This window comes from Balaenoptera musculus, chromosome 10 (genome assembly GCF_009873245.2).
Source record: "Balaenoptera musculus isolate JJ_BM4_2016_0621 chromosome 10, mBalMus1.pri.v3, whole genome shotgun sequence".
In the NCBI taxonomy this organism is placed as follows: Eukaryota; Metazoa; Chordata; class Mammalia; order Artiodactyla; family Balaenopteridae; genus Balaenoptera; species Balaenoptera musculus.
The window spans coordinates 59,038,059-59,061,305 of record NC_045794.1 but is presented as its reverse complement, the minus strand read 5'-3'; the positions used below and the strand labels follow the sequence as shown (position 1 = coordinate 59,061,305).

The window sequence follows — 23,247 nt, the reverse complement described above, 5'->3', positions numbered from 1 at the left end:
GGACTAACTTGTAGGAGGAAAGTGCTCAGAGGACATTTTTTTTTTTTTTATTTTAAAAAGTAAAATTGCAAGGAAAAAAAATTGAGATCAAAGCTTCTTTAGACTTGAGAAAAGCTTAGAAACCTTCCCTTATCCAAGTCTGGAGAAAGAAAGAGACCGTGAGGTCTAGAACTCTGTTTTTCCCAGAGGTCTACTGAGGTGACAAGACCACTAATGGGGGGAGGGGCCCATGAAATGGGGGCACTAGTTAGGTTCCTCAGCACAAAATAGCCATACCTAAGGGAGCACTAAAGCAGCAAAAACACTAATCTTCAGGTGACCAGAAAGGCAAGGCTTGGACAAGATACATACCAAACATTCAAGCAGCATGCACTCTCTCTCTTCTTTCCTGAAACTAATACGACTGGCTATCAGTGTGGATGAGAACAGACGGTTCTTTGCTGTATGTTCCAGCCTGATAAAGTTCCCTGGAACATTCTCCTATTAATGGGCATGACACAGGGGGAATTCCATAAGGACAGATTAAATTTCCCATATGCTCAGAAGCATGGGGGATTTCTTCTATTCAGTGTTAAAATAATACACACTTACTAATATGTTATTTACTGTTAACATTATTAATGGTGGGTATTTGTCTATCAGATCCTTCCTGCTTTTGTTTCCCTGGTTATCCAGCTTCTATCTCATAGTTTATCTTAATTCCTAACAAACAGCCTCATCTCCTTTGCAGCTCTGTTTTTCAATTAGACTAGCTGGCAAATATCCCATTCCTGGATGAATTCAAGTATTTGCCTTCTTCAAACCTGTACCCATACAGCTGAGCATCACAGGAAAAAATAATGCAATTGAGCAGTTGTGTTTTCTTTTTTTTTTTTTAATAGAAACGGGTTCACAGTGTTTATTTATTTATTTATTTTTGGCTGCGTTGGGTCTTCGTTGCTGCCCACAGGCTTTCTCTAGTTGCAGCGAGCTGGGGTTACCCTTCACTGCAGTGCGTGGGCTTCTCATTGCGGTGGCTTCTCTTGTTGCCGAGCACGGGCTCTAGGCACACGGGCTTCAGTAGTTGTGGCACGGGGCTCAGTAGTTGTGGCAAACCGGCTTAGTTGCTCCGCAGCATGTGGGGTCTTCCGGGACCAGGGCTCGAACCCGTGTCCCCTGCATTGGCAGGCGGATTCTTAACCACAGCACCACCAGGGAAGCCCCTGTGCTTTCTTATAAATTCATAAGCACCAAACTCAAATAGGCGCTCAATAAAACCAGGCAGCCGTGCCTTCCTACTCTTCCCAATCCTCAATCTTCAAATCTGTCTACTGGGCAGCATTACCTCACTTTCAGCTATTGACCTTGCCTCAGATAACACTAAAAACATAGAATTTGGAATTCCCTGGCGGTCCAGTGGTTAGGATTCAGCGTTTTCACTGCCGTGGCCTCAGGTTTGATCCCTGGTAAGGGAACTAAGATCCCACAAGCCTCAAGGTGTGGCATAAATAATTAATTAATTAATTAAAAAAAAAAAAAGATAGAATTCATCAGAAAATGAACTCCTTTATTTTCCAATTTCCAAATTTACTGGAAGGGTCTCTCCTATCAAAGACCAGTCTTTTTACTGTCTCAAGAACCAAAGTCCCAGTTGTCTTTTTCTTCTGCAACATTATCAAACTCTTCTGTCCTGACTCCTTCTCTACCAGCCTAAAATGAGTACAACTGTCTCCCATCTTTAAAAAAACAAAACAGAAACTTTCCTTAGCCCTTATCCTCCTCTAACTACCTACCCTGTTTTTCTGATCTCCTTCCTTAGCAAATTTAAAAAATTTTATCCTACATACACTATCTCTACTGAGGTATTTCCCATCCACTCTTTTTTTTAGATTAATTTTTATTGGAGTATAGTTGCTTTGCAACGTGTGTTAGTTTCTACTGTACAGCAAAATGAATCAGCTATACATATACATATACCCCCTCTTTTTTGGATTTCCTTCCCATTTAGGTCCCCACAGGGCATTAAGTAGAGTTCCCTGAGCTATACAGTATGTTCTCATTAGTTGTCTATTTTATACATAGTATCAATAGTGTATATGTGTCAATCCCAGTCTCCCAATTCCTCCGGACTCCCTCTTCCCCCTTGGTATCCATACATTTGTTCTCTACATCTATGTCTCTATTTCTGCTTTGCAAATAAGATCATCTATACCATTTTTCTAGATTCCACATATGTGTTCATATACATTTGTTTTTCTCTTTCTGACTTACTTCACTCTGTATGACACTAACCCCTTCCACTAAAGTCATTAAGTTGCAAATTGCCAAAAGGAACACTTTTTAGTCTTTATTCTGCTCTACCCCTTGGCTGCATTTAACCTCCTTAATCACTTTCTTTTTCTTGAAATAGGCTTTTTTCTTGACACGAGTAACACCATACCCTTGGTGTTCTGCCTGCCTCTCTGACTATTTATTCCACCTCGGCCTCTTTTACCAGCCCCTCCTCTTCCTTCAACCTCCAACTGCTACAGCCCTTCAGGGCTTGGTCTCAGGCCTTCAACCCAGAAACCTCAGAATCATTCCTAGGTACTTTTTCTTCCTCATCTCTCAACTACCACACTCTTCACCCAATCTATCCCAAGGTCCATTTCGTTCTACCTTCAAAAAACATTTTGAATCCATCCATGTCTCTGTACATCTACTAACTATTTAAGCCTCTGTCACCTCTCACCCGAATATTGAAATATCTTCCTAATTTTATTACCTGATTCCTCCTCTCTTGGTATGCTGATTGCTCCAATCCCAATGTATTATTACAATTAGCCAGATAACTATTTTAAATATAAATAGAGCCATGTTACATTCCAGTTTTAAAACTGTTGAATAGCCTCCCACTGCACTCAGAATAAAACCCAACCCTCTTAAGCACAGTGCACTTCGGCATCCCACAATTAGCTCCTGCCCTCCTCTCCCCCCTCATCTCTTGTCCTTACTAACGCTGCTCATCTACGCTAGTTTCTTTATTTTCCTTGAAAATGCTCAGTTCCTTCCCTCAGCCCTTTGCACAAGCCCTTCCATCTTTCTAGAATGATCTCCCGGGACCCCCACCTCTTTCTCATGCTTCAGAACTGAAGACACATGCCTTCTTCCCAAGAAGGATTTTCTAAACACCTAACCTAAAGTTACCTGACCCACCCACCCATATGTTATCACACAACATCCGATTTTTCTCCTGCCGAGTATTTATCACACTTAGTAAATAGACCTGTATTTGCTTTTTTCCTTGTTAGCATCTATCTTATCCAGTGATATGATTCATGAGATCAGGGGGCATATCTGCTGTGTGTAGCATGCCCTGAATGCTTGGTATTTATCATAGTGTCTAACATTGAGTGGCTATGTAATAAATATGTGTGGAATAAATGAGTAACTGAACATATCTGATGGGTGAACAACATGGATATAAAACTAAGGAGAGCTGATGCAGCAAGAGAAATCACAATTTTGGTTTATGAGCACAAAGCACTAAGAAAAGTTTTTAACACTAAAATGAGTTACTGCTCTTAAGGGGGGAAAAATGATCTGTAACATAATCATAGAGAGAGACCTTGAGCAGAAGAGAAAAGATGAATACGAGAGACTGATTGCAAAAGGAAATGAGATGCAGGATGACAAATGGATATCCCCATTTCTTTGTGTGTCATGCTAACACAGAGCCTTCTCTTCCACAGACAGAAACACAGAGGTAGATCAACATGGAATTTTGAATACATTTGAACCTTTTGTAAGATAGGTTCTAAATACATAACTTAGGATAGGTCTTTATAGCCCTCCTCTTAAGCCACTAATTTATAACAAATGGTTTTTCAGAACAATAATTTTGACATTTAGATATGATAGGGAAAAGAAGTTGTATAAATATGTTATGGTTCATTATTTTTATAACAACTATTGAATATTTATAAATAGTTATGTTATAAAAAAGTAGAACCAGTTTTTTAAACAGATAAACACATGGACAAATATGGCATAAAAAAGTAAGTGATAAGAGTGAAATGCAAGAGAATATATGAAAAGTTTTCATCCTCAGTTGTGATAAAAATATATACACTGAAATAGCAATTTTTTACTTATTAAATTAGTAAGAAATTTATTTTGAAAATAAGACACAATGTTGTTTGCTTAGTGTGTTATAAAAAGAGAACTTTCAAACTTTATTTCTACCATTATATATTGGCTTAATATTTCAGAAGAAAAATTGATAATATGCTTCGAGAAATGTAGATGAAAAGACAATCAAAATATAATGGGAAAATCTATAATTTAAAAATTATTACAGTGTTGTTTATTTAACAAAAATTGGAAAGCAATCTAAATGTTTGCCAACAAGGAAAAAGCTAAAATATTATGTACATCTATGCCGTAATACTAGTATTAAACTATATACTAGAACCACCAAGCAATTATGAAAATGTGAGTAAAAAAGAAAAAAAAAAACTTCCCAACCTAGAAGGTTTCTTTAGCATCAAAACTTTCAACATTGCCAAATATATACTTCTAGGCTATTACATGAACATTCTGAAAAGAGAACATAAAATAAGAGAAAAAATAAATTAAAAAAGGAAACGAAAGAAAACTGCTGATGCAAGAGCTAAGTAGGTTAGAGAAAAATGCCTCTAAGGCAAGTTTATTGTACCTCTGAACTAGGAATCTAACCAAATGGTAACATTTACAAGGAGGGAGAGAGTGTTTGCAGATAGGTATACATACCCCAGTGTGTGCAATTCACTGATCTGTATGCATTTACACACATACCAATATACGAATATATCACCCATTAGCCAAATGTGTCAAATCATTTCACAAATACATTTTAAAGATATCAAAAACATCATTTTATAGTATCAACCCTATGAGTTAAAATGAATAACATATCTTGAGCTCTTAACTAACAGGCAAAAGAAAACCCGTAAGAATAAGTTTCTAAAGCCTCCCATTAAGCTGGGTAAATGCTTGTGGGATGAACAAATAGAGATATATGTCATTACTAATGAAGACTTTTTAGTTAATGCTATATAGTCACAGTAGTCAACTAACAACATTTAATTCAGAGGCAAAATGATAAGGATTCAGTCAGTAGCTGTATACAAACAAATTAATTGAAATTGAGGAATAGAAGTTATTTTCTCTGATTGAGAAATATGAATAGCTATTGCTATTTAATTTTTTAAAGTACTTGATTTTTATTAGAGATAGTATTCTTGATTCTCAAATCCATGGAATCTTTCCTTAAAATTAATACTTTTCTCTATAGCGTACTCATTAATTTTAGCTTTGTAGTTGGTCTTTAATAAGTTAAATGTTAATTAGGTCAAATCCAATGACTAAACATCATCAATGATAGTATTATTACCATATGGTATTGACTGATCACAAAAAATTATTATGATGAGTTAACCTTTCTACCTATACCATACCTAAGACTGCACAGTGATTTAAGTGAAACACGGAGAAATTGAACAAAACCTATCTATGGTCATTTAATTTTAGATTAAGCATGATTCAGCTACCATCTGGATAAAAGCACAGTACTATCTCTTCAGAAAGGAAATTAACTTTGACACATGGTCTCTGTTCCTCTGTTATTTTCTGACTTTTCATTTATCTAAAAACCTACATGCAAGGGAGCAAACACTCTTTCACAAACATAAGCTTGCAGTTTTCAAATAAAAATCCGGTGTACATATATTAACATATAACTTCTCACTGGAATACAAGTTATTGAGTATGTTGTTGCTACTAATAATCCCTATAGCTTTGTGCTGTCATTACCTTCAGGCTATCAGAATTTTATGAGCACAAACCAATAATAATGATATTTCCCTTTTGCTTTTTATCCACACCTCATTGCCTTAAATTGATTTGCATAAGCAATTTCCACCCTGATAATTGGAGGCAAACATCTTTTTGTAGGTTACCTTATGGAAAAGAGCAGTTAAATACTAATCAAGAGAAATCTTTCTTTATTCAACCATATTTTAAATGATATTGAATTACCCTCATTGGATAAGCAGGAGGGTGACTCACTTTCTGACATGGATTTCAGAGTGAGTTTATATCAAGTTTAGCAATGACCTTTCTTCATAATTTCAGTTCCCTGGTATTGCCTCATAACAACATGAAGAATGGTCCTGCCAGGCTCAAATCATTAAAACAATATTGTTTTGTTTGAAAAGAAAAAGCAGTAGTTATGTACTATTATTTTTTAATAGCTACTGAGCCAATCAATGTTATCTGAGGATTTCAAAATTATAGCTTTATTCTTTTATTTCCAAAAAACTCAAAGAAAAATTTAAAAAATGTTACTAGGGAGATTAAAACAAGTAAAAATGAACTAAGAAAGGTTAAGTTCATGTGAAACAATTCTATCTAAAAGAATCCTTATCCAAATTATTTACTTAAAAAATAAGCCTAGAATACTTATGTAAGAATGAGGATTTGAGCTGTGGAAGCTTAAATTATAAAAACAAGGTAAAAGAAGTAGATCCTAATTTACTGGATCTATACACATAAACATTGCTACATATGGGTGAAAATTAATATATATGTACTTAAACAATAAGAAGCCTAGGAAATTAAAAATGTGAGAATTTCAGAAAGATTCAGCAACTCTTACAGTAATAGGGTTTGAACATGAGGTGAACTAAGATGACACACGGAACACAGTGCCACCGAAGCCACCTGAAGAAAGTGATTCAAGGACTTCTGGATTACGACGGTGAATTGAACAACCACATCTAAGTTCACTCCCTCCCAAAACCTGACTAGAGCTACATTGAGTGTATGGGTGCTGTTTCTTTGTAACACCAAAATTCCTTGATTTTCTGAAATCTAGCGGTGGCTGTCCTGACTTTCACTCCACTAACCCTCCCAACAGGGTCAAAGCCAAATAGTCTTAATACTCAGATGATTAACTGAAGATTCAAGGACACTTTTGCACATCTAGTTAACAAATTTTCCCATCAAATTGAAATACCCGTCCTAAATTAAAGTATCAAACCCAAATTGTCTAGCTAGTAAAATGCATTAAATGTCTTAGATGCAGAGAATTTGAAAGACGAAAAAAATCTTAGAGAGCATTTAATTCTACTCTTGCATTTTGTAACTATAAAGTCAGAGGCCATGAAAGGTTTAGTGACTAGCAGAAAGCCCATCATTAATTAGAAACAGGAATAAGAATTGTTTCTCCCTACTTATTCCATTGCCTCTTGTGTCCCAAAATATGCCAGCTATTGATTTGGGAAAGCGATTATGGAAGAACAATAGCTCTACAGAGTTTGCAAAAATACAAACATTTCTATGTTTTAAAAAATGTATTATTTACAAGTGGCATACATGATCCAACAAGGGTTCAAGCTTCGTTTGCTGTGTTTCGCTTTCAATTTAAACATCAAAACAAAACAGAAGCTGACATTAATGGCAGTCAGGACTAATTTTTATGACTGTATATACTGTCTATTACATTCTAAATAGAGAGAATGCATGTTCTGTCTATTACATACTGTAAGAAGTTTTGAGGCAACTTATTTTAAAAATTATGCAAGACTAAACCATTTAAGCATCAGACAAAATTCAAGAAATAAGGGAAGTGGACCAAAAAATCAAGAAGATCAGACCAAGGAAAGTTGTGATTATTCACTATAAAAGTGTTTACCACCAGACTTTCTGATAGCTGATCGAATGGATTTATGGGTACTAGGAGTCCCTTCCTACTGAAGGATATACGTGTAAGTTGAAACCTGAAATATGTTGTCCAATACAAAATGTTACAAAAGTTAGAAAAATGTAGTTGAATCTATACTCAAATACTTGCTAAGTTAAATATAAACATGTGAACTGACACATCTTTCTATATTATTATCATATTTAATATACAAATATATTTATAGTTTATTTTATATCTATGTATATTTATTATGATATATCATATATTTATTTATATTATATTTTAAATTTATATCATGTAAATATATCATATTTTATATATTTGTGGTTGTATTTGTAAAAAATGTTTGCCTTGTTCCCAAAAGAGCTTAAGATGGTTAATTAGGATATAAAAAATACAAGAGAACACAAGTTTTAGAAGAAACCACCATTATACTATTGTCTCTGTGTGAAACATCAGGGCTAAAGTCCAAGCACTAAAACAAAAAGAAAAAAAAAGGAAAGGAAAGATGGAGGAGGTAAGAAAAAAGAAAGGAAGAGAGGGAGGAAGGAAGGGAGGAAGAGGGAGAGAGGGAGGGGAAAATATATGAAAAATATACTATCTGCAACTTGGGATGCCTACACCTATAAATCTAACCCTGGCTCTGTCTGCAAATATAAACTTCCATTTGTCAACATAGAAATATCCATGGTTAATGTAAAGACAATTAATAGATTTTCCAGCAGAGGTAAGCGCTGACAGTCCAGATTAGCTTTTTCAACAACATGTAAACCAAGACTCCCCAGAGCCTCGTGGATGGGAAATATATTAATACCAACTCTGTGACCACTCGGTACCATGACATGAAGTGTCTGTTCAGGAGGTCATTTCCAAACTGTATTCCATACATCTTCATGCACAAGAGATGATAATTTATCACTTAGACGTAGGGGGATCTACTGTAAACTAATCCAAACTGCTGATGATACACTAAATCAGTTTGAGTGATGAGTATAAATAAAGCTGCAAGGGAAGTACTGAAGGATAAAGATCTATCTGATCAATGAGATGTCACAAGGCAAATGAAATGCAATGTTGACAAACATAGAGTCCCACAGTTGAAAATTAACCAAATCAAGTATCAGAGCATAAAGGCACACACATTAAAACAAGCTTCAAATGAAAGTTTAATATAATGGGAGTCAGAGGGTACAGTCTAACTGTTTCAGATAAAACTGAACAGACTGGGTCAGTAGAAAAGGGTGTATTAAATATTGATGTATTTTGCATACTATAGAAATTGTGACAAGATAAGAAAAATGTTGCAAAACAATAATCCTTTCCAGATAACATAACTATAGTTATTCAATCTGCCAAGCAAATCTATACACACAAGTGAGAAAAAAAACCAATAAAAATTGTATACAAAAAATGATTTCACATCAACTTGCTACTAAGAAATCAAATTCAGTTTGTGTAGCCCTTATGAAAGCTTACATATTTTCTGGAACTGTACTGTCATACTACAACTTCAGTGGGAAAAACAAAGGAGTGGGGATAAGGAAGGACGTTTCTCCACACAGTTGATATTCATGGAGGGCACACCTGGAGAAAAAAGATTTTCCTAACTATGTGATCAGAATAGAGACTTTAGCACCCGGCAAACAGGTTCAATGGAATTCAGCTATTCTGAAGGTGTCCCTAATGGGAAGAGCTGATTAAAGTAAATTTCAACCCCTGCTGGGACAATTCGGTAAAAAAACTTTCTAAGGGAAATTATTCTTCAAGAAATTTATATATTTTTTCTCTGTTGTGTTAACGTATTTATAGCTTTGTCATAACATATTTAACTCTTGCTTTGTATTTCATCTTTTGGTTTATTTTGGGTAAAGATAGAATTACACTACTAAAATATGACCTGATTCCATATGTAGTTTATTTAAATTTCAGAATGAAAAGCTTACTAAGAACAGCTAAGATTGATTGCTCTCTCTGTCTTAGCATAATTGTATTTCAGGTGAACATCAATTTACTTTAAAGGACACTTCTAAGTAGAATGCATCATAAATAATTCATCAATCACAGCTGCTAGGAACATGATTTACTCCAACAGATTCAATGGAATAAAAGTTCTATTTTTCTATATTTGTATTTGCTTTCAAGAATTTAAGAATCCTCCTTTTCTAAGAATCTACTCCCAGATTCCATACTTTATACTATAAATGTATTATAATAAAACTGTTTCTTTTCCCCCCCTTTATTTAAAACAGTGCATTTTATAATTTAAAAAACATTTAAATATATTTGGAAAAAATAACAGTCTATGTATGTCAACATTAAAACAGCAAACAACATAAAAGGCACATATCTGAAAAAAAAAGCGTTAAGAATTTCTCAGATACATAATTCTAAGAAGGCTAACATAACTTGTTTTCACTTTATATGAACTTTTAAATGGAAGAAAAGGGAATCAGACTTTCATAAAATCTTGTATAGAATACTTAGGATATAATATATTTGAAAATTACTTCAGTTTTAAAATGCATATTAAAGAGATTCTAAATGGTATAACAGTTGGAGTTTTGTGGGTTGGTATGGAATCTTGTCTACCACTTTCATTTGTCATGTGGAAAGACACTGCTTACCTTATTCATCTTAAAGTTTTCCATCAAATTCAGCATCTTTGTATTAGCAATTTCCCAAGCTGTGAAATATCTTTAAAATAAATACAGGAAAGGCTTCCCTGGTGGCGCAGTGGTTGGGAATCCGCCTGCCAATCTCAGGGACACGGGTTCGAGACCTGGTCTGGGAAGATCCCACATGCCGCAGACCAAGTAAGCCTGTGAGCCACAACTACTGAAGCCCGCGTGCCTAGAGCCCGTGCTCCACAACAAGAGAAGTCCGCACACCACAGCAAGGAGTGGACCCTGAAAGCCCGCGAGCAGCAACGAAGACCCAAAGCAGCCATAAATAAATAAATAAATAAATAAATAAATTTGGAAAAAAAAAATAAATGCAGGAACAAGGAAAAGTGTAAGAGAAAATAGAAAGCATTTTACTTACTTGCAAACCCCTCTGAAATACTGAATGGCCCATAAAATTAGCCAGCATTCTAATTAAAGCAGCACCCTGTAAGAAAGAGTATTTTTTTAAAAGAAAGAAAAAAAACATTTCAACCAAGTCACATGATTCTAAAATTATTCCATACCCATAAAAAATAATTTGCTTCATTCATGCTACTTTATTCTTTAAAATAGTTAAGAAATAAGAGCATTATGAATGAAATACTTCACTTAGAGGTAACAATTGCATTTTTTGTTTTGTGGATCTAAAAGTTTTGTGGATCTAAAACCAATGACTTCAAAATAGAAGTCTCTTGGATAAAATCTCTCAGAGCAATAATAAGCTGTAATTCAGGAATAATAAAAATTTTATTGAGCACTGTATATGACAAAGTTAATAAAACATGGTTCATGTACTCACAAATTCATAATCTAGTAAGGGAGGGACAACCATGTTAATAAATAATCATGCTAAAACATAGCTTTGAAGTAACACAGCTACATACTCTACCCCTGGTTCAACCAAGAATAATTTAGCCATAGAAGTGGACAGTAGGAGTGCCAAGCCGTCAGACTGCTTGGGTTCAAATCCTGGCTCTGGCATTACCTTCCATGTTTACCCAGGAGAAGTATTTAACCCCTCTGTTCCTCACTTTTCTCACTTGTAAAGTGCAGGCAATAATAGTCCCAATTTACTATGGTTGTTCTGAAATTTAAATATATTACTGTATGTAAGGTAGTTCAAACTGGGTTTGAAAAACAGTAACCATGATAGAAGTATTAGCTGTCAGTATTATATCAAGCTAATGATTTTTATTTCCTCGGTGTTTTTTTTTTTCCTTTTAGAGTCTTCTATAAATCCACATACAAGTAGAACACTTACGTGGCTGATATAAATATTTAGAATAATAGAAGAAAATACTAATTTAAGAGTCTATCTCACTTTGAGAACAGTTATTTTATTGTAGAGCATTATCAGTGCAAAAAGGCTGACATGTAATCAATATGAAACATTCCAAGAAATGATGGCTAAGCCTGGATGATCACAAATCTGTATGTAAAATATAAATAAGCCTTCAAGGAGATATTTCAATCTGCACCAAATTGTTTTAACTATGAAGCAGTGAATTATAAGCAGCAAAAGTTTAAGTATAAATGATAGCCTGGTTTTAAGGGAAATAAATCCCTTTATGACTACATTTCCCACTAATTTCTTACCAGGTGTCCCTTTTTTATAAGAGAATCATAAGAACCACATATAGACTCATCCTGCCTGGGGCTGGACTGCAGCAGCCAGTACAGAGATGCAAGAATGAATTTCCATTGTTTGTTACCAGAATTGTTTCCTGTAATTCCAAATTTTTAATGCAATACAGTACTCAGGCTCCATGAATCACCATTAAAGAAATGTCTCAGAAACTTTCAGTCATCACCACAGTTGCTCTCAAAATTGGTATTTTATTCACAACTCAACAAATGATGAGCTGGACAAGCCACAGAGTTGCATGCCTCTTCTGGTATATTTTCTTCCCACACCTTCTACTCTTTGCTCTTTCTTTTGCTTCTTAGTCTGTATCTTCTGCACACTTGTATAAATCCATAAAATATAAGCATTTATGATTCAATCTGGGGACCAGGTTAGAATTCCCTTTAGAACTTATCAACTCTGCTCCTTGAATTTCCTTGACAAGCTCCCCTCCTATATATTTTCCAATCTAATCTACCCACCCTGAGGGTGGAAACTGTCAGTTCGGCAGAAAAACTAACCCTTGCCACCTGGGGCGTGAGACAGAATCTCGAGCAGACAACTCAAACTTTCCTTCAGTACAGAACAGCCATCTTCAGATGATTTAAGTGTTTCCCTCTAGGTAATAAAGACTTGGTCTCTTGTCGGGCTGTAAAAACTATCAATTTAGCATGGGCTAATGGCAAAAGAGTTCTGCCTAACCATAAAGAATGTACCGGGCTTCCCTGGTGGCACAGTCGTTGAGAATCCACCTGTCAGTGCAGGGGACACGGGTTCGAGCACTGGTCCGGGAGGATCCCACATGCCGGGGAGCAACTAAGCCCGTGAGCCACAACTACTGAGCCTGCGCCCTAGAGCCTTCGAGCCATAACTACTGAAGCCCGTGCACCTAGAGCCTGTGCTCTGCAACGAGAAGCCACCGCAATGAGAAGCCCGCACACGGCAACGAAGAGTAGACCCTGCTCGCCACAACTAGAGAAAAGCCCGCACGCAGCAACGAAGACCCAACGCAGCCAAAAATAAATAAATAAATTTATAAAAAAAGAAAAAAGAATGTACCCATTTTCCTGTCTAGGTTGAGCTGTAGCAGAGTACTAACAGGAAAGAAAATCTGGAAATATAATCAATATTTAAAAGTTATATAATATTACTGAACTCCCTATTATTATTATATTGTATAATTCAATTAACTTTTCAAAAATATGTCTGTCTTGCCAATTTGAATATTTTAAGTTCTCCAGAGTAGTATGCGTGCATTCTTCTATATTTAACTAGCCTTTTCTTTCCAAAGCTCAATTTAAAAAATCTCTATTTCATAGAACTTCATAGGCAGATGGGCTCTCCAAGTGTCATCATGCAGCCAACACATACTAAGTACCTACTATATATGGGTTATAACAAAGATCATACCTCTTAATGCAGGCAAAACTCATTGTAAACATTTGTTCAAAAAAGAAAACAATGAATCCCCTTTCATTGTGTCTTTAAAATATTTTTTCACCAAAGTAAATATAATTTACAACATTGTAATTTATACTCACTTGTGATTCAAAATTCTAGCCCCAATCAAGCAAACTGGATGTTACACAGCCTAAATAGCTTTATGGGAAATAAATATACTATTTCTGCAAGAGTTGTATAATTCTGAAACTTAATCAAGAAAACTTATCACTATATTTGCTATACTAAAGTTCAGAGAGATATTAGGATGGAAACTACTACCTGATTTAAAAAAAAAATTTTTTTTAGTATTTATTTAGGCTCTGCCTGGTCTTAGTTGCAGCATGCAGACTCTTAGTTGAGGCATGCAGACTTCTTAGTTGCGGCATAAATGTGGGATCCAGTTCCCCGACCGGGGTTTGAACCCAGGCCCCCTGTATTGGGAGTGCGAAGTCTTACCCACCGGACCACCAGGAAAGTCCCACTACCTGATGTTTTTAAGGTTTCATAAAGAATATTCTACAAGAGTATGCTTATAAACCCATTAGTCATTTAGTAATTTTTGTATTTGTAGTATCTTTTTCATATAAGTTCGTAGCTAAAATTTCTTTTATTTTACATGCGATCATTTGCATGCATGTCAGTCTCAAAGACAGTAAACATCTCCGGAGAAAGGACTGTGTCCTTATGACTTGGTACCCCTGTTCCCTCTGCCTGGCTGAGAAAGCTGCTCCTTAACACAATACCTGGATGAGAGAGGAAGAGAAATTAGTTGCACACATAGCAATTACTTATTGTATTTGCCATTCTAGAAGACTACTCAGCCAGGATAGACAGTTTATTACTTTATCTTATCTTTGTACTTCAGTGATAAGTAATCACTTTGAAGAGAGGAAGATCTTCTCCGCTACTTTATTCTTTTAACCTATGCTTACTGAGGAAGGCTGCGTGCTCAGGATCCTGTAAAGCATAAATAGGAATGTCACAAGTCTCTATCCTCAAGGACCTCAAACCCTCCTAAGTGAGATGAGAAGATACAACGTAGTATAAGATGAATGACAAAAGAAATAAAATATTCTACAGTATTTCAGAAGAGAGGGAGGATGAAGGGTAAAGAGGATCTAAAGAAGTGTCACTTGTGTTGGACTCTGAAAGATGGATGGGATTCCACGAGCAAAGGTAAACACAGAGCATGCATGGTATGGGAGGAACAGCCTTTGTGTGATGCCATGCAGGTGTGAAAGTGAAAAGCACAAGTGGCTAAGGTAATACTGAAAGACAAAGGGCTTACAACTAGGTGATAGAAGAGTCAATGGAATATAAGATTGAAGCAGTTGTTAGAGAAGATTGAATACCAGGACTAAGACATTTGAACTCTGTTAGAGGATCAGGAAGAATTTTTGGAAAAGTGGTTAAAAAAGTGAGGACTCATCTACAATACTCCAAGGAGGAAGTAAAATAACCAGGAGCAAATGGTAGCAGTGAGGATAAAAACCAGAGATAGGTTTAAGCAAGAGAACAAAGATCATTTTAAATCTGAAAGCTTGAGTGACTAGAAGATGATATTAGCAGATATTTGGAATTTAAAAGAAAGTGTTAGGTGAATATGGTAGCATTCATTTGAAACAGGTGGAGTTTGAGGAACAAATAGGGAACCAGAGGAACAGAAGGAAAATGTGACCATAGGAATGAAATTAACTGGAAGGTTTTGACTGAAGACATAAATTAGGATTTGTAGGGGGTGAGATTGCCAAGAGAAGAGTTCTGAGGTTTTAGTGAGGGAGATAGAAAACAGAATTTAGAAACTATGGACTCTGTATGACTTGCACTTGAGTGCCTGTAATAAGCACTCAATGAATACCTGTTGAGAAAATCAATGAAAAAAATTGAAATAAAGAGCAAAGGATGGCACACTGTGATTAAAAAAACAAATAGAAGGAGAACTGGGTATACGTGGTGGCAAAGAAAACATATTTTAAGAATGAGTGCTTCAGTTTTAACGAAAAAAAGATAGCTAAGAGAAGACCAAAGTAGGTCACGTTTAAGAGAGAGCTATTTAAATAGACTTGGAGTGAAAGCCAGATTGCAAAATAATGGAAACAGAGGAAGAAAAGAGAAAGCAATAAGCATGTTCACATGAGGTTTGTTTGTGTTTTTGTTCTTAAAACTGTGGGAGAAAATTTCATGCAAAGAAAAAGATAATCTAGTAGAGATAGGTACTACTAGATACACAGTAGTCCGAGAGATGGTTGCTGGAACAAAACTCTAGGATAGCCAAATAAGAAGAGAATTAGGGTTAGTCTTGGAAAAGGATAAGGACAAATTTCCTCTGAGACAGGCCTAAGACAGAAAATGGAAGTAAAAAATAAGTTAAAATTTTTGAAGTATAAAACAATGAAGTTGACGAAATAGACTGTAAGCTTCATCGAGGTGGAGACTTGGTCTGTGTGACTCACCACTGTAGATTCACTGCAAAAAACTTTCTGGCACATAGCAGGTTCTCAATAACTACTGAATGAGAGATGGCCTGTCACTGTTCAGTAATGAAGGAGATGTGGTCCCAAGATTATGTGATTTGAAAGAGTAGAACTAGGTTTGAATTAACTCCAGTGAGAAGGTATAAAGGAGTCCAAAACATGTGGAAATGTGCAGAAAAGTCCTAAGTCCTAGTTGAAATTATTAATGACATTGTTGTCATTCATTAAGCAACTGTTATGTGCCATATTCACAATATTGTAAGGAAAATGCTACTATCCTTATTTGTCAGATCATAAAATTGAGACTTGAATGGATGTGTGTAACTTGACCAAATTAACACAGGTAGTGAGCAGGGGAGCCAGGATTAGAAACCCAGTCATGTGCAACTCCAAAATCAGTCATCTTAACCAATTTGGATGACTTTCTTGTGATCTCAAATCAAAATAGTTACATGATACTCTTCAGAAACACTGGGTATAGTAAGAACTTGGAAAAAGAAAAGAAATTCTTAGACTTACTCAGAGCTTAGAATCAATAGGTGTTCCCAGAAGAGGACAAAGGGAAACCTAATGGAAGAGACCTAGTTGAAATAGCTGATCAATATGCCCAGGATTGAGGATGAATAGAAGACATAAACTGGCTAGCAGAATAGAACATGTTGATGGACTAGGAGACATAAAGCTAGTTCAGGCAGGTTCAGTAAGAACAAAGGGCTAGCAAAGTTGAAAATAGTGATATTTTTATCAGGTGCTGTGCATGGATGTGGCAGCTGTGAAAAGGCACTGCTTAGATTTCCTACTATTGCTCCTTTGCATTTGCCACCATGAAGGCTGCACTTCCCTCAGTTCACTCCAAGCCTATGACTTTCTCCCTTCCCTCTCTCCTTGCACAGGCTGTGAGCTGCAGTGTGGTCTCAAGGAGCTCTCGCTTCCTTCTCTGGCTCTTTTCCCAGGTAAATATCTCACACCATTGTGTTTCCTTCTCAGAAGACCTAACCCAATAGGGCGACTTTAAATGCTGAAGTACAAATAAGTATAAATTGTTGGATGATAGGTCACTGGAATAAGTTGGTACTGAGTATACTCTAATGTTAAGTAACACACACACCCAAATAAAACCTTTTCCTTCTTAGTCTTCTCAAGAAGTCCTTTAGAACGAAATTATTTGTAGTGAGGTTGATGGACCTAGAGTCTGTCATACAGAGTGAAGTAAGTCAGAAAGAGAAAAACAAATACCATATGCTAACACACATATATGGAATCTAAAAAAAAAACAAAAAACAGTACTGATGAACCTAGTGGCAGGGCAGGAATACAGACACAGAAGTAGAGAATGGACCTGAGGACACAGTGGGGTAGGGGAAGCTGGGACAAAGTGAGAGAGTAGCATTGACATATATACACTACTAAATGTGAAATGGATGGCTAGTGGGAAGCTGCTGCATAGCACAGGGAGATCAGCTCGGTGCTTTGTGACCACCTAGAGGGGTGGGATAGGGAGGGTGGGAGGGAGGCTCAAGAGGGAGGGGATATGGGGATATATATATACATATAGCTGATTCACTTTGTTGTACAGCAGAAACTAACACAACGTTGTAAAGCAACTATATACCGATAAAGATATATAGATAGATAGATAGATATAGATATAGATATAGATATAAAAGAAGTCCTTTAGCGTTTATATTCCAATATTCCACATTACAGATGTGTTTGCTCTTCTCAAGGATAGAAGCAGGTAAGGAAAAAGGTATCATTATATTCAGTCTACATATGGGAGAAACTGAGACAAAGGAACAGGTAATCTGTTCAAAGTGACACAGGTATAGTAGTTACTGGAAATTGTCTCCATTCATTCAGTTGTTGAGTTCTTTGATTAGCACAGAAACCTACAAGGTGAGACTTTCTTGTTACTTTCTAAATTACTGAAAGGATTAGTCTATTGATCCTAAATTAAAGTACTTTTTTACTGTAAATTTCTAAATGATGTCTTTGCACTATATCTGGACATGTGTGGAGATTATGTGATGTTCTAACATGATTTGTTACTAAAGAATGTCTTCAGTCTGGAGTAAAAGCATATCTTAAATCCTCCATGGTTTTTCAAAAACATGTTTTTTCCTTTATTTTTTACAAGAGTATGATAGCTCAAATTGATTACCCAAATGAAAGGAGGAGAGAAATACAGAGAGAGAGAGAGAGAGAGAAGAGGAAGAGGGGAAAAAAAGGACAAAAAAAGAAAGTTAATTTGACAAAGAAAGCAGAATTAATGCCCCACTGCCCCAGTCACTCGCACCTGGAACCTTGGAGTCCTCTTTGACTTATTACTTCCTGAGGCTAAGTTTCTATCACTACACAGCTGAATTATTTCACAGCCTCTCAGTGACAACCTCAGAAGCATTCTCACTTTCACAAGTCCATCTTATGGACCACATCAGACTAATTTTAATAATTACTTCTGAAGAAGCATAATGTCTGCTAAAAGTCCAAGTTCTGTCATCTACTGGATGTGAGAGCTTAGGCATGTTATAGAAGCTGCCTAAGTGTCTACAATTAGAACAGAACAACAGCAACAAAGATTACTTTTACCGATGATGATTATGGTGATAATAATTACCTCAAGATTTTTCTGAGCATTCATTTAAATCATTCATATAAAGTCCTTGGAAGAGTGTTTGGCATATAATTTGCTTCAACCGAAGTTTGTAGTTATTGCCATCATCTTTATCATTACCATCGTTTTTATGTTAGCACCCTGCCCTCAAACTCTTTCCTTTCTAAAAACAATTCCTATGGTAGTAAATCAAGGCCATACACAGTGAAACTCACCATTACCTACCAATACTTTTTCCATATGGCCAAATAATCAGCCTCTAGTTAAGCTGAACTTCTCATGTCCCACGAGCATACCTTATACCTTCATGCTTTAATCATGCTATTTACTTCAACTGCAATGACATTCTTTTTCAATCTTATATTCTAAGCCCCATAAATTATTCAAAAGCACAGGGAAAGTCCATACTATAGTATGAAACTTCCTACAAATATGTTAGTCCTCAATGCTTTTCTCTCCTCTGCAGTCATAAATCCTTTATGTCTAAACTACATAATTTATCAAATTATTTTACATCACTCACTAATTGTTTCATATGAGCGTTTCTTCTTTCCACAATTAGATGTAGGTCAGAACATTTAGACTTATTATTGGCACACCTGTTAGTTGTCACTGCCATAACTTTTCCATTGCCAGTGAAAGATGGTCCTAGCTAAGAAAAGTATCCACCAACAACTTGCTAGATTCAAATCAGCAATCCAAACCATGAGCTTGTAGCCAACACATGGCTATTCAATCTTCCCTACCATGAAAGTCAGCTTATATCCTACACTGCAGCCTTTTGTTTTTTAGTATTCTCAAGCATTGGTATTCAAACAGGGTAATATATATTTAAGTCAATAGGAAACCAAAAAAGAGGACCACAGATCTGAGACAAGAAAACAGGGAGCTTTCAACAGTGCCAGAAATAGTACTTACATGAAAGCATTCAATTAAAGAAATCTGAAACATAACAATACTGTAAACTCAATGAATGTTCATGAAAGTATAACTTATTAAGAGCAGAAATTAATGAAATAGAAAATAAAGAAATTATTGAGAAGATGAAAAACATTTGTTATGACTTAGCATTCATTCAAAATATTATGTCAATAAACTAGAAAGAGAAGGGAATTCATTAACATGTTAAAGGCCCTCTTCCAAAAATATACTGAGTGGTGAGACATTGTAAGTCCTCTCCGTTATGTTGGGAATAAGACAAGAATGTTCCTTATTAATACTTATATTCAAAAACACAATAAAATAAATGAACAAATAACAGAATTATAAGCAAAAGCTAGAAATGAAGAAATAAATTAGTATTATATAGAGATAATGTGAAAGTCCTTACAGAAATCCAAGAGAATCTATAGAACTAATCTATAAAATCAATAAAAAAGTGCAGCATGTTTGCCTGACACAGACTAATACATAAATATCAAGAAAGTTAACATAAATCAGTAAAAATTAATTTGAAGAATTAATTTAGAAAGAATCCTATTCTCAAGAGCAAATATACAAACAAATATGGAAAAACCAAAAATTATGGGCAGAAATTAAAAGTTTGTTCAGAGTTTTCATGGAGAAAATTACAGAAATTATCCAAAGACTCAAGGACCTACAAATGAAGAACTATATATATTCCTCACAAAGCTAAGGAGAATTGTTACTGTAAAAATCTCAATTTTTACAAATGGCATTTTTTACAATTTTACAATCTTTTTACAATTTTAAAAATGTCAAACTTTTACAAATAAATGTCAATTATTCCAAAATTAATGTAGAAAATCTTCAAAGTTTTTTTTTTCTAGAAACTGTCTTCATCTGAAAATTCATATGGATTGGCAAACAGTTAACAATAGCAATTTTGAAAGAGAACAAGACAGGGAGAATCATCATACCCGATATCAAACCTAAAAAGCTATAGTGGTTAGACCTTAGACAGAATTATTGAAGCAGGAATGCACATGTAAACCAGGGATCAGAATTTTGGTGCAAATGCACCAAAGCTGATACTGGCGATAGCCAACAGAGATGGTATCACACATGAGTGGGAGTAGGGCAGGAAATTCAATAAGTGGCACTGAGAAGATTGATTATCTAAACCAAAATGACATTACATTGTACATCACACAAAAAAGAAACAACAAAAAATATCCAAATGGATTAAAGAACTTAATATAAGATACAAAACTTTAAAAATATTAGAAAAAAATCTCAAAGCCTAGCTTTAAGAATTTGGGATAAAGAAGGACATTTAAACAAAGCAAAAAGCATGAAGCATAAAAGAGCAAATGGACAAGTAGACTACATCTGAGTTAAAAACATCTGCGTGATAAAAGACATCATAAATTAAAAGATAAATTACAGTCTTATTAGCAACCAAAGATTAGTATCCAGAATACAAAGAAAACCTTCCATTAATCAATGATTAAATACATAAGCAACCAAATTTTAAAACAAACAAAGACCCCATTGGAAAATGGGGAAAGGATATACACAGAAAATTTAAAAAGTAAGAAACTGGGCAATAAACACATAAAAGAGTCTTAATCTCACTAATAAACAAAGAAATGTAAATTAAACAGGAAGATAGCATTTCACAGCCATTAGCCAAGCAAAAACTTTGGGAGTTTAATAATACCAATTATAGATAGGGATGTGAGGAAACTATCTCTCAAACATTCCAGTGGGAGTATGAATACAGGTACCAACACTTTGTGGGAAAACTGTCACACTAAGGTAAATTTAAAGATTGATTTTGTGAATTTAACAAACAATTATTGAGGGCTCACTGTGTCAGGCATTACTATAGAAACTGAAAATGATGCAGAGAACAAACCAAATAAAGATTTCATGGAGTTTACATTCTAGGTAGAAGAGGCAGTTAATAAACAAAGAAACAGCTTAATACAATCATGCCAAGTACTGACTATCGCTATGAAGAAAAATAAAGCAGGGTAAGGGAAAAGAGAATACTGGGGAAGATGGACTCTCAAATTTTACATAAGATAATCAGGGAAGACTGCTCTAATAAATTGACATTTGAGCACAGACATGAATTCATTGAAGAAGCAAGCCATGTTTACAAATGGGGAAGAACATTCCAGGCAGATAGAACACACATAGTTAAATTTTGAAACCTAGAATTCAGGAGAGAGATTGGGGTTAGAAGCCTAGAAGCCCCAGGCTCCCACAAGGAGATTGAAAATAATAACCATATATATGTGTGTGTATATATATATATATATATATATATATATATATATATATATATATATATATATGTCAAATTATAACTTATGAGTATAAATATATCTGAAGAATGGGTTCTGGAGTATTTCAGCATTTAGAAGTTGAGAAAAGTTGAGTTCATCAAAAAAGATGAAAGAGAAATGACAAGTGAGTGGGTAACAAACAAACAAACAAAAAGAATATGGCATCTAGGAAATAAAATGAAGAAAGTGTTTCGAGGGGAGAATGATCATTGCTATAAAATGTGCTTGAGAAAGCAAGTCAACTAAGTTGAAGACTAATTGGATTTTGCAATGTGGAGTTAATATTTGACCTGACTGGAAAGACTTGGTCAAATGGTAAGAATGAAAATATAATTAGAGTGGTTTTAAAAGAGAAGGGGAAACAAGGAATTGGGGCTTTACATTAAAAGAATACAAAGGCATAAGGAAATAGTCTGGGGGGACGTCAGTCAAGGGGTGTTTATTAAGAATAAAATATAATATTCTATGCAGATAAGGGTAATAAAGTAGAGAAGGAAAATTTGATGATTCAAGAGAGAAGAGACAGCTCTGCTTAAGCAACCTCCCCAAACAGGCAAGAGGATGAAACCCAGTACACAGTGGAGGCATTGGCCTAGACTGAAGGATAGACATTTATCCATTGTAACCAAGAGCAAGGGATTCAACAGGTGAGATGTATATAGAGGTTTGAAGGTGGGAGAACACTGATTGCTATTTCTCAGTGAAATAAATGCAGAGTCAACAGATGTTGTATCCCTCTTTGTCTTAATCTTGCTGGTGAAAAAGCCCTTATTCCATGATGTATCAGTAGAGCTTTCTAGGAATATTTTGGTGCTACCATTTTTTAACAGAAACATCTAATAGAAGAAAAATGAAATAAGTTGAATTTAATTAGCCAGACATTTAGAGTATGCTTTAAACAAGATCTTATGAATAATAATTTTCTCTTAAAAATCAAATTATTCATGAACATATTGTAATTCCCATTAAAGTAGTATAAAAGTATTACCAGAGCAATGGTTTAAGAGTAAGTGATAAAAATACTTACATTGTTTAAATTTCTGAACCAAATGGAAGGCTAAAATGTCCCAAACCAATAACAGTATTGAATGAGTTAAGTTAATTTAATTTTGTTTTAAGAATTCAGGAAACAGCATTTGTTTGTAGGACTCTAAATACTCTTTAATCCCAAATCCATTTTAGAATTTACAAACAACAGGCTTTCTTAAATATCGGCCAACAAATGGTATCCTCGTCACTGATTGCAGAACAATTGTTCCTTGTCGGAGTTAAACTATCACAGCTGGAAACCCATATGAAATTTAGCTTATTAAGAAAAATACAACATGAATTTATGTTAGTGAACAAGTCATGTCAAACATGCTACGTAAATAAGACCTTTAAGAGACACTTGCATAATATTGTGCTAGCAAATGTCACAAATTAAATACTTAACAGAATCACTCCAAATTATGTTTCTGATATGTT

At 35.1% G+C, this 23,247-nt stretch overlaps 1 protein-coding gene across 1 annotated transcript in view; it reads right to left on the bottom strand.

The window, feature by feature from the left end:
* The window catches only part of TRHDE (thyrotropin releasing hormone degrading enzyme), a 404,783-nt gene that overhangs the window by 105,511 nt on the left and 276,025 nt on the right, over positions 1 to 23,247 (bottom strand). Inside the window, exon 7 of the mRNA XM_036867190.1 lies at positions 10,748 to 10,813. Within this exon, the coding sequence (XP_036723085.1) occupies positions 10,748 to 10,813 (66 nt within the window). The remainder of the gene's footprint in view (positions 1 to 10,747; positions 10,814 to 23,247) is intronic.